The sequence below is a fragment of the Balaenoptera acutorostrata genome, chromosome 3 (genome assembly GCF_949987535.1).
Source record: "Balaenoptera acutorostrata chromosome 3, mBalAcu1.1, whole genome shotgun sequence".
Taxonomy (NCBI): domain Eukaryota; kingdom Metazoa; phylum Chordata; class Mammalia; order Artiodactyla; family Balaenopteridae; genus Balaenoptera; species Balaenoptera acutorostrata.
Window position 1 is genome coordinate 170,246,009 of NC_080066.1, and position 13,804 is coordinate 170,259,812.

The 13,804-nt window shown below is 39.2% G+C and overlaps 2 protein-coding genes across 23 annotated transcripts in view; one reads left to right on the forward strand and one right to left on the reverse strand.

Moving 5' to 3' along the window:
* The window catches only part of LOC130707591 (cyclin-Y-like protein 1), a 51,161-nt gene extending 44,768 nt beyond the window's left edge, over nt 1-6,393 (forward strand). For all 11 annotated transcript variants that reach the window (XM_057542802.1, XM_057542806.1, XM_057542803.1 and 8 more), the window contains 3 exons: nt 718-884; nt 4,160-4,322; nt 5,885-6,393. In XM_057542802.1, coding sequence (XP_057398785.1) covers nt 718-884; nt 4,160-4,322; nt 5,885-6,001 — 447 coding nt within the window. In that variant the 3' untranslated portion in view covers nt 6,002-6,393. The remainder of the gene's footprint in view (nt 1-717; nt 885-4,159; nt 4,323-5,884) is intronic.
* LOC130707593 (EF-hand calcium-binding domain-containing protein 11-like) overlaps nt 1-13,804 on the reverse strand; it is a 215,245-nt gene that overhangs the window by 3,192 nt on the left and 198,249 nt on the right. For 5 of the 12 annotated variants that reach the window (XR_009007494.1, XR_009007492.1, XR_009007490.1 and 2 more), the window contains one exon: nt 556-1,733. Coding sequence is in view for 2 of the 12 variants with exons in the window: in XM_057542826.1 (XP_057398809.1) it covers nt 476-608; nt 1,492-1,733 (375 nt within the window). In the remaining 10 variants the exon portion in view is untranslated. Of the gene's footprint in view, nt 1-271; nt 1,734-13,804 lie in introns of those variants that run through there. The other 7 variants (XR_009007491.1, XR_009007493.1, XM_057542842.1 and 4 more) reach the window with 4 other exon arrangements.

Below are 13,804 nucleotides of genomic sequence, written 5' to 3' on the forward strand. Positions count from 1 at the left end.
ATGTAAGACAGAAATGAATAATGAAATGATAATGGAGATGTGAAAAATGGGGGATCTGAAAAGGACTACCCTTTGTATGCATGTGTGTTCCTTAAAAAGGCACTAAAATATGGGAATACTTGACAGCTAGCTGTCAAGCCCCTTTGGACTGCCTGTCCTGCTGTGCCACGCAGCAGCCACTGGGAGGCTCTCTTGACCACCAGTTTTTATCTTCAAGTTCATGCCACAAAAGGACTGGTGACTCTGAAGAGAAGGTAAAGATGTGCTCAGTCTGACCAGAATTTTACACACTCAAGCGTTATGTAAAATCGCCATGCAACCACCACCAGTCTTGTAGTTAACATTGCACGTGATAGGCACTCAAGCATTTACTGAACAGTTGAAGTCGACACTGGGCTGTATGTGCTGCCCTTGACAAGTGGGAAGGTAATAACACAATGCGTGTCTTTAGAATGCCCTTTGCTGAGATGTCCTTTCATTCCTGTGACCAAAATTGGGTTGGAAATTCACACGGGCAGAGTAGAAATATCAGACTAACAGAAATATCTGACTTACAACTGTGACCTGGCCTCTGGCCTTGGCTTGGCTGAGCAAAGTCTTTGTAGAACCTAGGAATAAAAGGGGTGTCAAAAAGAGATGAAATCTGTCATTCCTAACAATTCTTATCACGGCACTTAAACTGAACTAAAATCAAAGATCAGTGCTCTACTTTTGCAGGTTTACTTAGAAAGGCTTTTAACTTATGCTGAGATCGACATTTGCCCCACTAACTGGAAAAGAATTGTTTTGGGAGCCATTCTTCTTGCCTCCAAGCTTTGGGACGATCAGGCTGTATGGGATGTGGACTACTGCCAGATCCTCGAGGACGTTACAGTTGAGGACATGTGAGTTTGTAAGGTTACCGTGAACTTTCTAACCATTTTCCAATACCTCATTTGCTCTCATAAAGTTTACATTTTTAAGAAATGTTACATTTTAAGAAAGGTTACCTTGTGCAGAGAGCTGAAATAGACATAAAATTACAGACTTCTTTCTATCTAGCTGTAGTATAACAATTTGTATTTCCCCTCATTAATTGGTAGGTCTTGATGTGTTATTGTTGTAATATTCTGCTTGATAAATTGAAATTATTTTTCTGGTGGTTTTTGCCAAACATTTTACAAGCTCACTACCAGAACAACATGGTACAGTCAGTAACTTGACAGCTTTCTTAAAGCTGTCTACCAGGTCCAGTCCATTTTTAAGGGGCACATGCCTGGTCTTTGAAGCAAGTGGCCACTGTTAAGGTCTTAGGGCCTCTAGACTACTGACAGGTTCTAATTTCAACCTGAGTCACCCATTGTGTATTTGCTTTTGCTGGTCTTTTTCTCCTTTTGATCTGAGGTTCTGTTGTTACAGAAACTAGGATGTACAGGTAGCCACATATAAAGGTTTCAGATCCCTGTGTTCCTGTCTCCTCCCCTAAAGTCTGCTGAGTTAGGAAACACCTACCTCTCAGGTAGTCCGGGAAGCATCCCTGGGGCCTCACCCAGGGCACTCAGCAAACACAGCGGCACTTTGTGGGGCCTTGAGTTAACTAGGCAGGTTCTCCTCACGGATGGCACGCTCACATGGGCATGAAACGCCAGGCTTCCAATCTGGCTCTGGTGAAGGGCCCCAAGGGTGGGAAGCAGGATGAGCCAGAGAGGTAATTCCAGCAGACTCTCGAAGTGCCCGCTTGACAGTGAACCTGTCTTTGTGGGTGGCATTCAGGAAAATGGGAAAGGACACCTCTTGATTATATTGGACAGCAGAGGCCGATCAAGATGGCAGGCAGGGGCAAGAGTTTGTTTTTGTTACCTTTGCCCCTTACTCTGGATAATTCACAATTACCGAAGTGCATATTTACAGCTGAAGCGAGGAAAGTTGTGACTAAGAGAAGGGACCGGTGACTGTCAGTAGCTGTCAAAGTGGCTTTTGGTGAAAATGCCCACTTTGGTGATCATGTAAACCAGGTGGTCATGGTGATATTGCTGGTAGCGATCTTAGCGAACAGTGTAACAGCAGATAATGAATTTGAAATGAAGAGAAGTACTTTTGGAAGTTGCAGAAACTAAAGTGACGTTGACCAACACTATCATCAGTCTTTAAACTGGTCCCTTGAAGGAAGGAAAATTTGTAATCGTGAACACCATCCCTGCCATGATGGCAGCTGAAATTTTCCCAGAATCTGCAACTGAGCTGACTGGGGCTCTGGTTCCAGGTACAACATCCGAGAACATGCAGGGAAACGTGTGGGTGTTCACAGACATTGAGCCCAGGAGCATTGGCGGCACTGTCCAGCTATGAAGAAACTAATTCTAAACAACGCTTTTCTGTGTAGAACGGAGAATCACCAGGAGTTATGTTTATAATAGGCTGCTTTTGTTTATGATCTTTGGGAGTTGGGAAGCATTACAACAAAGTGTCTAATACACATTTGTTTCATCCCTCTGCTGTTGACTACTATTTGTAATGGTCTCATTTTGAGTCTGAATTGAAAAATTGCTGTCTATCAGCTTTTCCTTAAAACTTTCTAACATCTCTGTGTCTTGTTAAATATATATTTCCCTTCAAAAGAGTAAGTTAAACTGAGCAGCTGCCGTTCAGACAGTTTGCTGCGCCTGTAAGTGGTAGGCTCTTCAGCCACCTAGCCATTTAAGAACAGCAGAAAACACAGAAGATGCATATTCTGTAGGCATAATGCTTTTCTTCAGTGATGAAAGCTCTATTAATAGACATGTTAATCCTATGAAGTACTGTATTTCCACACAATTAAAATGTATTAGTGGAGAAAATATAAAAGGGATCGTGAAGTGCATTTATTCCTGTAGTAAATTAAGTCCTGATTAGCTGATTATCAAAACATTATCTGATTTACATTGCTATCGACTTCTGGCCGTATGAACAGGAAATGAATTTTGGAAGTAGGTTCAGTTAGGTTTAAAGTTCAACAAATGAGAAACCTCATTTCTGCTCATACTCTGCTCTCCATACAGGAGAACATGGAGCATTTGTTGATTTATCCAATGGATAAAATATTAACACTTTAAAACCAAGAAACCAAATGTATTGTAAAATAAGCCACTTGCATGTTTGTTTGGGTATTTATCATTTTTATATAATCAACTCTCTAAAGTGATTGCTGTGGAAAGTGGTAAGATTTACTCTAATTTTATATTTATTTACTTAAACATTTGGCAAGCAAATGGCTGGATATGGTCATATAGCAGAAGCCTGCTCCCAGCACTCTACTTTCCCACTTCATTGAATTCGTCCTCTGTGGGCGTGTGCAGTCTGTCCTGGCAAGGGGCGGTAGGTCTGAACATTCTGGGCTGCTCTCCTAACACCGGGGGAAACAACTGCTCTATCAGAGGTCGTGTCGTAAAGTGGGTTTAGTCTAGCTGAGACATAATCTTACTGCCTTCCTAAGCTTCAAAAGTGCATCCTGTCCTGTCATGGTGACGACAACTCACCCTAGTAAGGTTTTAAGGTGAACAGAAACTTGCATTATGCCCTTTGACACAGCCCCATGCACGGGGTGGGGGTGGGGGGATTCCCTTTCCCATCGAATGTAGCTTATTTATTTATTTACTTGAGATGAATCCTTGTTGCCTCAAGAGTTTTCCCCCCTCAGAGATAATAGCAGTGGCTCTCGAGGGATCCCTTGGTTGCCGTGGTGATGTGCCCACGCCTTGTGTTGGCTCGTCTCCACCTCAGTGAGCCCCTTCCTGTCCTCAGCCCGGTGCAAATGTCTGCAAGCTCTTCAGAGCTAATAAACAGCATCCATCATTCCTTTCATCTGATCACTATAGCGGGGCCTTGTGAGTGAGTGTGGAGCATGACTCGTACAGCTGCACTAATGGAACTCTGAAGAATGAGCCCCTGAGTCAGCAGCATGAGTGCATAAGAGGGCCATAACCTCTTCCCCCTTGTCCCAGACTCAAAGTGCTGGGACGCAGAAAGGACCACAAATAGCTGTACCTTGTTTGAACATTAGGGTATTAATCCAGCTGGGTAGCCATTATTTGTTTCAGAACAGTATTTAGAGCCATCCTAGTAGCTCAGAATGGTATTTTTGAAGATAGCCCATTTGACTGAAATTGTCCTGTGTTGGTTTTGTCTTCTCCTCCTCCCCCAGGAATGAGATGGAAAGGCACTGCCTGGAGCTACTTCATTTTAATATTAATGTTCCTTTCAGTGTGTATGCCAAATACTACTTTGACCTTCGCTCCTTAGCAGATGACAACAACCTGAATGTTCTATTCACTCCTCTTAGCGAAGAAAGAGCACAGAACTTAAAGGTAAGGCTGTGAAGTCACTAACTGGGGTTTTCTGTCAGCCACTGAAGCCACATCTGTAGTTAAATTATATTAAGCAGTGATTAGGAAAATGGAAAGCTGTTAACAGTTTGAAGAGCTTATTGACCCGTTGGCATCATATTTCCTGTGTCTTTTGTGGTTTATACAGGGATCCCACATTATAAAAAAAAAAATTGTCTCTTCTGTAACCATAATTCAGAATACTTTAAATCATATTTAATCTGTTCTTAATGGTTTTCCATTTGAACCTCTACACTTACATATAACCATACATGAATAATTTCTTAAAATTGTATCCCTAATCATATGTACCTACATAATCTACTTACCACTCTTAACTGTCTTTTTTTTTTTTTAATAATTGATGTTTTGGACTATTTCTACTGTCTTGATATTTTGAATAAATAAATAAATGTATTTATTTATTTATGGCTGCATTGGGTCTTCGCTGCTGCACGCGAGCTTTCTCTAGCTGCGGCGGGCGGGGGCTGCTCTTCATTGCGGTGCGCAGGCTTCTCATTGCAGTGGCTGCCCTTGTTGCAGAGCACGGGCTCTAGAGCGCAGGGTCAGTAGTTGTGGCGCACAGGCTTAGTTGCTCCTCGGCATGTGGGATCTTCCCGGACCAGGGCTCAAACCCGTGTCCCCTGCATTGGCAGGCGGATTCTTAACCACTGAGCCACCAGGGAATTCCCTCTTAACTGTTTTTTACTCAGCTTGCAGTTCGTGTGTGTGTGTGTGTGTGTGTGTGTGTGTGTGTGTGTGTGTGTGTGTATGTGTATCACAGTTCAGTCCCATGAGTTTATTAGACAAAGCATCCGTGGCTAACCTGAGAGACCTATACTTGGAAGGTATAATGTGGATTCAGATACTGGCTGTAGAAAGTACATGAGTTTTTAATATAAATGGTAACGTACATGGAACAAAGTAATACTTATGGCTTATGATTTTTGGTGGGTATACAGCAAAATTCACAACTGAAATGAACACATTTAAAATGGATACTTTCTGTGGTACCTTGGTGGTACTTTAGAATAAGATGTTTTTCTACCATAATTTATGTGCAAGTGAAATAGCACCTTTCAGCGCTTGTCATTAGACCTCTCCTACCTTCAGCACATACCTACCTGATTAAAATTTTCTTAGAGTATGTAATAACTAATGAAAACTGAATAGAAGTTGAATAGCTGAGTAAACACTGATTTTGCCCAAGTGTATGCCCATTACGTTTAAGGATCACGTGTGTAGGTAACAGATGATATTGCTATTAGGAGCCTATCATTAGGAACCCAATTTTTAAGTAACTCTAAGTTATTAGGGCAAGTTACCCCTTGCCCCAGCAATCTAATCATAGCCCTTAAAGGTTATTACCTTAGGGAATTGTCAGTTAGTGTAGATATCAGCTATCCAAAGTAGCAGTAACTATGAACTATCTAAACGAATGTAGATGTGTGGCTTATCAATGATGCTTTTTTTGTTTTTTTAAGGTCCGAACATTTTTTTTCCCCCCTAATTATACCTATGTTCTACCTGATTGACTTTCCTAGGCCATTTCCAGATTGTGTGACGACAAATACAAAGACGTGTGTAGAGCTGCTATGAGAAGGTCTTTCAGCGCTGATAATTTCATTGGTATTCGGCGCTCCAATGCCATCCTCTCTTAAGGGAGAAGTGAGGGGTTGTAACATCATAAACCCCTCGAAACAAGGACTGGAGAAATAGCACCTCTCCTGCTCAGAAACCAGCAAAGTTAGTATTTTCACCTTAAAGAAAGACATTGAATTCAAGAGACTCATGGACAAGCGAAGATTATGCTCATAGGAAAGAACGGGACCTCGTCAATGTAACACGCTCTTCTGTCCTTTTTATTGTAAACAGAGTTACAAAAACCACTCCAAAGCTAAAAGCTCCCAATCCATGCACAGATATCTGCTCCCAATCGACACACAGATATCTGATAGCTGAGAACTATGTGAGGTTTTTTAATTAATAGCTTAAATTTTTAGACTTTAAAGACTTTAGACTTTAACTATATAAAGACTTTTAACTATTTAAAGACTTTAGACTTTAACTATATAAAGACTTTTAACTATTTAAAGACTTTAGACTTTAACTATATAAAGACTTTTAACTATTTAAAGACTTTAGACTTTAACTATATAACTTCTATGTTTTTCTTGCCTCACTGTCCCATACTGCTGCATATTCCTTTAGAATCAGTGCAGTATTACCATCAAAAAATGGGACTCCAAAAAAAAACAAAAAAAAACAAAAAAAAGAAAAAAACAAAAAAAAACAAAAAAAGAAAAAAACAAAAAAAACAAAAAAAGAAAAAAACAAAAAAAAACAAAAAAAAGAAAAAACAAAAAAAACAAAAAAAAGAAAAAACAAAAAAAACAAAAAAAAAGAAAAAACAAAAAAAAAAGAAAAAAAACAAAAAAACAAAAAAACAAAAAAAACAAAAAAAGAAAAAAACAACAAAAAGAAAAAACAAAAAAAACAAAAAAAGAAAAAACAAAAAAAAGAAAAAAACAAAAAAAAACAAAAGAAGAAAAAAAACAAAAAAAGAAAAAAACAAAAAAAACAAAAAAAACAAAAAACAAAAAAACAAAAAAAAGAAAAAAACAAAAAAAACGAACAAAAGAAAAAAACAAAAAAACGAACAAAAGAAAAAAACAAAGAAAAACGAAAACAAACAAAAAAAAACAAAAAAAAGAAAAAACAAAAAAAAGAAAAAACAAAAAAAAACAAAAAGAAAAAAACAAAAAAACGAACAAAAGAAAAAAACAAAGAAAAACGAAAACAAACAAACAAAAAAAAACAAAGAAAAAAAAAAGACAAAACAAAAAAAAGAAAAACAAAAAAACAAGAAAAAACAAAACAAAAAAAAGAAAAAAACAAAAAAAACAAACAAAAAAGAAACAAAAAAAGAAAAAAACAAAAACAAACAAACAAACAAAAAAAAAAAACACACACTAAAAAAACATGGGACTCCTAACAACTCATAAAGCCAAACTTCGGAACAGACTGTTGTAGCATCGTTAGGTTTTGCAGGGTTCTTCCTCCCTACTAGATCATTGAAGCTGCTAGTCATTATTGGCAATCAATTTAAACCAAAAAGCTGCTGAATAACACATGTCATCCAAATTCTTTGCAGGCAGTACTTATTAGCATATTAGCATGCTTGCGATCATAAACAGAGAAAGTAGGTTATTTCCTTCTATTGGGTCCATGCTGCATTTCTTGTTAACTATAATGGTGCTTCTGATTTTGTGATGATTTTCCTCTTTGTTCTATACTTGTATTAAAGGATATTTTCATAATTCCAGCCAACATGGTGGTCCAGTAATTAACAAGCCGGTGATGAAATAGAAGGTGTCCCAAAAGTCTTACAACAATTTTAAGCTTTAATATAGTGTGCTTGGATACTCCAGAACACTGTCGCAGAAGTATAAATGCTAGACTGGCAAAACATCACTTGAAACTTTAATCGAATTTCTTCTAAACTCATTTACTTTTGTACATTTTAAACATTAAGCTTTTATTTTTTAATTTTTTATTTTTTTAAATTAATGAATTTATTTAATGGCGTGTTGGGTCGTTTCTGTGTGAGGGCTTTCTCTAGTTGTGGCAAGCGGGGGCCACTCTTCATCGCGGTGCGCGGGCCTCTCACTGTCGCAGGCTCTCTTGTTGGGGACACAGGTTCGAGCCCTGGCTTGGGAAGGCCCGTGAGCCACAATTACTGAGCCTGCGCGTCTGGAGCCTGTGCTCCGCAACAAGAGAGGCCGCGATAATGAGAGGCCCGCGCACCGCGATGAAGAGTGGCCCCCACTTGCCACAACTAGAGAAAGCCCTCGCACAGAAACGAAGACCCAACACAGCCATAAATAAATAAATACATAAATTGTAAAAAATAAAAAATAAAACAATAAACGCTTAACGTTTAAAATTTACAAAACTAAATGAGTTTAGAAGAAATTCGATTAAACTTTCAAATGATGTTTTGTAAGTTTGTGGCATTTATACTTCTACAAGTATCAAAGCTTAAAATTGCACTAAGACTTGAGGGGATACCTCCCCTCCTCTTTTTAAAATAGTCCTTTGCAAGGCTGGGCTGCTTACCTGCTTGATCACCTAAGTTTCTTTTTTCTAGATTTGGTAAAGGAATTATGAACAACAGTGTTAATTCACATGTAATAAATTGAAAGGAACTGGACCCTAATAGTAGGGACAGGAGAGTAAGTGATACGAAACAGCTTTTCTATCCTGTGTGTTAACCTGGCTGTAGGTGTCTCACTTCAATTTCTATTTAAGAGGAAACATATAAACCTTAGGAACCCTTACCTCAGGCTTTAAAAGGCAGGAGGTCCAGTAATCAGTCTTTTTGGAGATTGGTAACGATGTCACCTAAACTTGAAATATTAAAAAAAAAAAAAAAAGTGTTCTCAACTATGTGAAATCTTTCTCCTCCTACCTTCTCAGATGTAATCCTAGGAATTTTGCCTGTAAACAAAGCATTTCTGGGCCAGAAGTACTTTCTCTCTTTATAGCAAGGCTTCACATTCTACTGAGTGCTGCAGGTTCCATCATTTTTAAGGGACAGAGACATAAATGATAAATTATGGTATATAAAATACTACAATCTACCACCTCAAAAAATATTGTTTATGGAGTTTGGAGCTTGGAAATTCAAGTACTGATTGCAGTTTTATTTTGAAAAGAATGCTACAACTTACGTGGTTTTTCTTCCTCATGTTTATATTAAAAGAAAAGCTAATAAACTATTTTAATTCAAATATATGGCTACTGTGTTTGTAACACTTCTCACTATTCACATAACATTACAACTCTGCCTAACTCAAATGTTTTCAGTCAGCTCTGATAGTCGGGCCTTAAAGCATTTTCAAACTAACCATTCATAAGTTGTTTTGACCCCTGCCTTTAGTTAAGATGTAGACATTTATTTCTTCAGCTTACGCTCTTTTCAACCTGAAGATAATCTAGTACACTTAAAATCACTGGCTACAGTGCTCAGTGGCATAATGCATTAGATGGCATTTTTGAATTGTTTGTTATGGTGCCAAGATGGAAATGCACATTGAAAGATAAAAGTAGGTAAATACACAGAGAAAGGAATTACAGGAATACTGTAGAATCAGAACTTGTTGTGTGAGGGTTTCAAACAATTGAACAGGGAAGAAAATGGAAGAACAGGAAGCAGTAGAATTGTGGTTGCTGTTAGGAGGGTGACTTTTACACAAGCCACGTCATTTGACGTTAACATGCTACTTCACTTAGCATTCAGCTGGAAATACACCCGATCGCTAAAGGTTCTTTTAGACCCTAGCCACCGCACTTGAGCAATATTCCATCAGTCCTGATAGTATTGCCGTCGTATTTCATCCACCTTAGTTACCTTCCTAAGGTCACATCTTTAACTTTGTTCTTGTGAAGTTGCTGATGAGGAGAAATGATCTGATTTAGTACAGAAGGGGAAAAAAATCTATCACAAGTCACTGTTTATATCAATAGTTTGCACCGCGTAGTAATATGCCAGTTACTAAGCAGAAATGCTGACCTATCTCGAGTGGTCGAAGGTTTAAATTTATTTATTTATTTATTTTTGCTGTGTCGGGTCTTCGTTTCTGTGCGAGGGCTTTCTCTAGTTGCGGCGAGCGGGGGCCACTCTTCATCACGGTGCGCGGGCCTCTCACTATCACGGCCTCTCTTATTGCGGAGCACAGGCTCCAGACGCGCAGGCTCAGTAGTTGTGGCTCACGGGCTTAGTTGCTCCGCGGCATGTGGGATCTTCCCAGACCAGGGCTCGAACCCGTGTCCCCCTGCATTAGCAGGCAGATTCTCAACCACTGCGCCACCAGGGAAGCCCGGTCGAAGGTTTTAAAAAAAAAAAAAAAATGGGGGGTAGGAACATTGGGCATGACTGTAGCTTCAAGAACAAGTTGGTAGAATAAGGGGAATCGCTAAAAATTGCTTTTCCCCTTCAGCTTTAATTCTAGAGGCAATACAGCCATTTTAATAAATGGGAAATTGAGGCAACTTAAGGTAAAAATTTAAACATCACAAAGTAGGTTCTCCAACAAATATGGGGCATGGAAACTAGTTATTAATAGGGTGGCAACTATGGCATTTTTTTCCAGATTTTTATACCTAGGAAGGGTTTGTTCCCTAAAGTAGTAAGACTATAAAAGAATATCTGACTACCTGAACTCAAATTTTATTTTTTCGCTTTTAAAAAAAAAATGATTTTTCTCTATTGGAATACTGACATCTGTGCAATTTTAACTCTGGTATACCGTGAACTGAACTTTATTCTTTACAAGGAAAAGACAAAAGTTTGAAATGTATGTTTGAACCAAATTAAATTGCCATTTTTGTATGTTAAATTCATGTGGTTGACCCTAAGACAACTTCTTAGGGCCCAGTGTTTCTGGTTAAGAGAAATGTTTTCCACCCTGTATCAGAGTCCATCATGACCCTATTCTTTCACATTTACTCCTAATGTACGCTGTATGCCCATTATTGAAATTCAACAGCACTAAATCCTAGTTTTACAACAGGTCAAATTTCATTTCTTAGTTTTCCCATTCTATAAAATATACCATTCCTTGATTTTTGAAAAATGCTGAAGCCAGTATTTACTGGAAAACAATTCACTCTGTATTCAGGTTATGCAATGTTTTTGGAAATGTTTACCTATAGCGTGTAGGTTAGCTAAAATCTTTCATCACCCAAGACTTCTCTCTAACCACATGTAAAATGACTACGACTGTTCCCTCACCCAGAAGCCGCATTCTTGAGTATAGAGCTATTTGGTAAAGCATTTGACAGCTGGTAGGGGCTCTCCCCAGGGGTAAGTGCTAATTTCTATGCAGAATCTGTAGATTACACCCAGCATCTATCAAGTTAAGGATTAGATCACCTAAAATCTGAACTGTTAGCCACTCACCAGCCTGGCCAGCCTGACACCGTGCCAGCAAGAATACAAAAGATCTAGGAGCCCTTCAGAGACACCTGGTCCCTTGTACACAGGTGCAATCTGTTTGCCTTCTGAGGCAATTTCCACTAGTCCATTTTAAATGGGTTTGGCAGATGAGATAACAGGTACTTCATGTGAAAGAAATGTTATGAATACCAGTTTATGGTTTAGGATCTCTAACATGCAGAAAGAACCAGGAAAGTGAAGTAGTATAGAAATTAAGAGAAATCCAGAGTCAAATGAAAAGAGGTTAATGTTCTTTAAAAAAAAAAAAGGAACAGGTTAGGTGATTACTTAACTGCTGTGAGGGCAGCTAAATAATTTGAATGTGATTAGAGAAAGTCAGTGACAGCCTCAGAACCTAAGGTCCTCAAGAATATGTCGATCTCTACTTCAAGACCTCAAATTACTCTGCTAGCTTTTTCTTACAACATCTATTCCTTCATCTTACCGTTCTCAATTCTACTGACCTTTACTTCTAGCTCCCCAGATGGTGGCCCTTGATCTCCTCGCTGTGGGAACCGACTCTTCCAAACGCAGGGCATCAGTGTTTTGTCCACCTCCCACTGCCCTCTCTCAACAAGGTCATCTCAGCTTCACCCTTTGACTCTCTGCTCGTGTCCAATGTGGCAGTGCTTGATGTTGGTTACTACTGTGACCCATTTCTAAAACACTATCACCAGGTTCCAGGAAATACAGGATTTATATGGCTCACGGGCTAACTGGCCCCTTGTAATCCCCTTTAATCAACTACTTGAGCCCTCCTGTGTTCCCACAAAGTAGTTGTTCCCAATTTGCTGCACTCACTCCCCTGATCTGCCCACAACCCTAGATGTATCTCCTCAGGCTAGGCAGCAACCCCACCTTCCAAACTCCAAAACTCATTTCATCTGGCATTAGGAATAGATGCCTCACTTCTTAAGGTAACCCCTCTCATCTAAGGGAGAGGATTCCATCCCAACTCTTCAAATCAAATTTCTATATCCAACACCCCCACCACCAGGATGGTGGTGAGGATGGGGCAATTTGACCTTCCTCAGCCCTTGACATGTCCTAGTGTTTCTCAAGATGTGGTCTCCAGACCACCTGCCTCTCATGGGCTGAAAGTCCCTGTAAGAAATGAAGCTTCTCTAAATGCAATGTGGAATCCTAGAACAGATAAAGAACATCAGTGGAAAATCTGGTGAAATCCAAATGAAGTCTGGAGTTAACAGTAGTGCGTTAATGTTGACTTCTTAGTTTAACAAATGTGCTATGATAATATGTTACTATTAAGGCAAAATGGATATATCTTTGCAACTTTTCTGTAAACCTAAAATAATTCTAAAAGTTTACTAAAACAGAACCAAAAGACCTAATTCTTGGATCCCAAATTAATCTCAATTCCTGGAGCTGAAGCCTGGGAATCTACATTTCTAATAGGAACCCCAAATGATTCTTATGCAGACACAAATTTGAAAACTAGTCTTTCAATTCCCTTTCCATTCCATGCCTGAATGGCTGCTTCCTCCTTGTTTTACTTACCTTAACCTGATTGAATCTTTTAGATCCTCTCAACCCTAAAATATAAGTACTATCATTATCCCCCTTTCACAGATGAGAAAGTACTAAGATGCAGTACACAAATGAAGTACTAAGAGCTTAAGTAATTTGTTCAGGATCAACAGCCCATGAATGATGGAGCTGGGAGTTGAATCCCTAATCAGTCTAGCTCCCAAATCTATGCACAGAACCATTCTACTTCCTCTCATTCTGTTGCACGTAAGAGCTCTGTGACTAAATCACGAAAAGAAGCATTATTACCTATTTCTCCAACTTCCTAAGTCCAGCAGTGCCCCCCTTTTCCACTGGGGGGAATGAACAATGAGAAAGCATTGGGAAGACGTGCCCACTAGAGACCTGTCCGGGTCAGGCACAGCGGCTCTTGCACCAGGATCCAGCTCAACTGCTGTATTTTCTGTTCTCCCAAATGCCCTAACATGTACCAATCTAATAATGCTCGTAGTACTCACTTTGATGCTAAATTAACTATCTCAGGTTTACTAAGCATCGGTCCAGATTGTCAGGGAAGTGCCAACTCTAAATCAATTTACAGTTGGCCCTCCGTATCCACAGGTTCTGCATCAGTGGATTCAACCAACCATGGACTGAAAATATTTAGGGAAAAAAAGTTCAGAAAGTTACAGAAAGCAAAACTTGAATTTGCTGCACACCACCAACCATTTGCATTATATTTACAACTACTTACTTAGGATTTGTATTTGGTGTTATAAGTAATCTAGACATGACTTAAAGTATAAAGGAGGGTGCGGGGGAAGATGGGAGGATTGTGCGTAGGTTATATGTAAATACTGCACCGTTTTATATAAGGGACTTGAGCATCCATGGATTTTGGTATGGGGTGGCACGGGGGGGGAGGGAGACGACTGGAACCAATTACCCACAAATACAGAGGGAGAACCATATATCC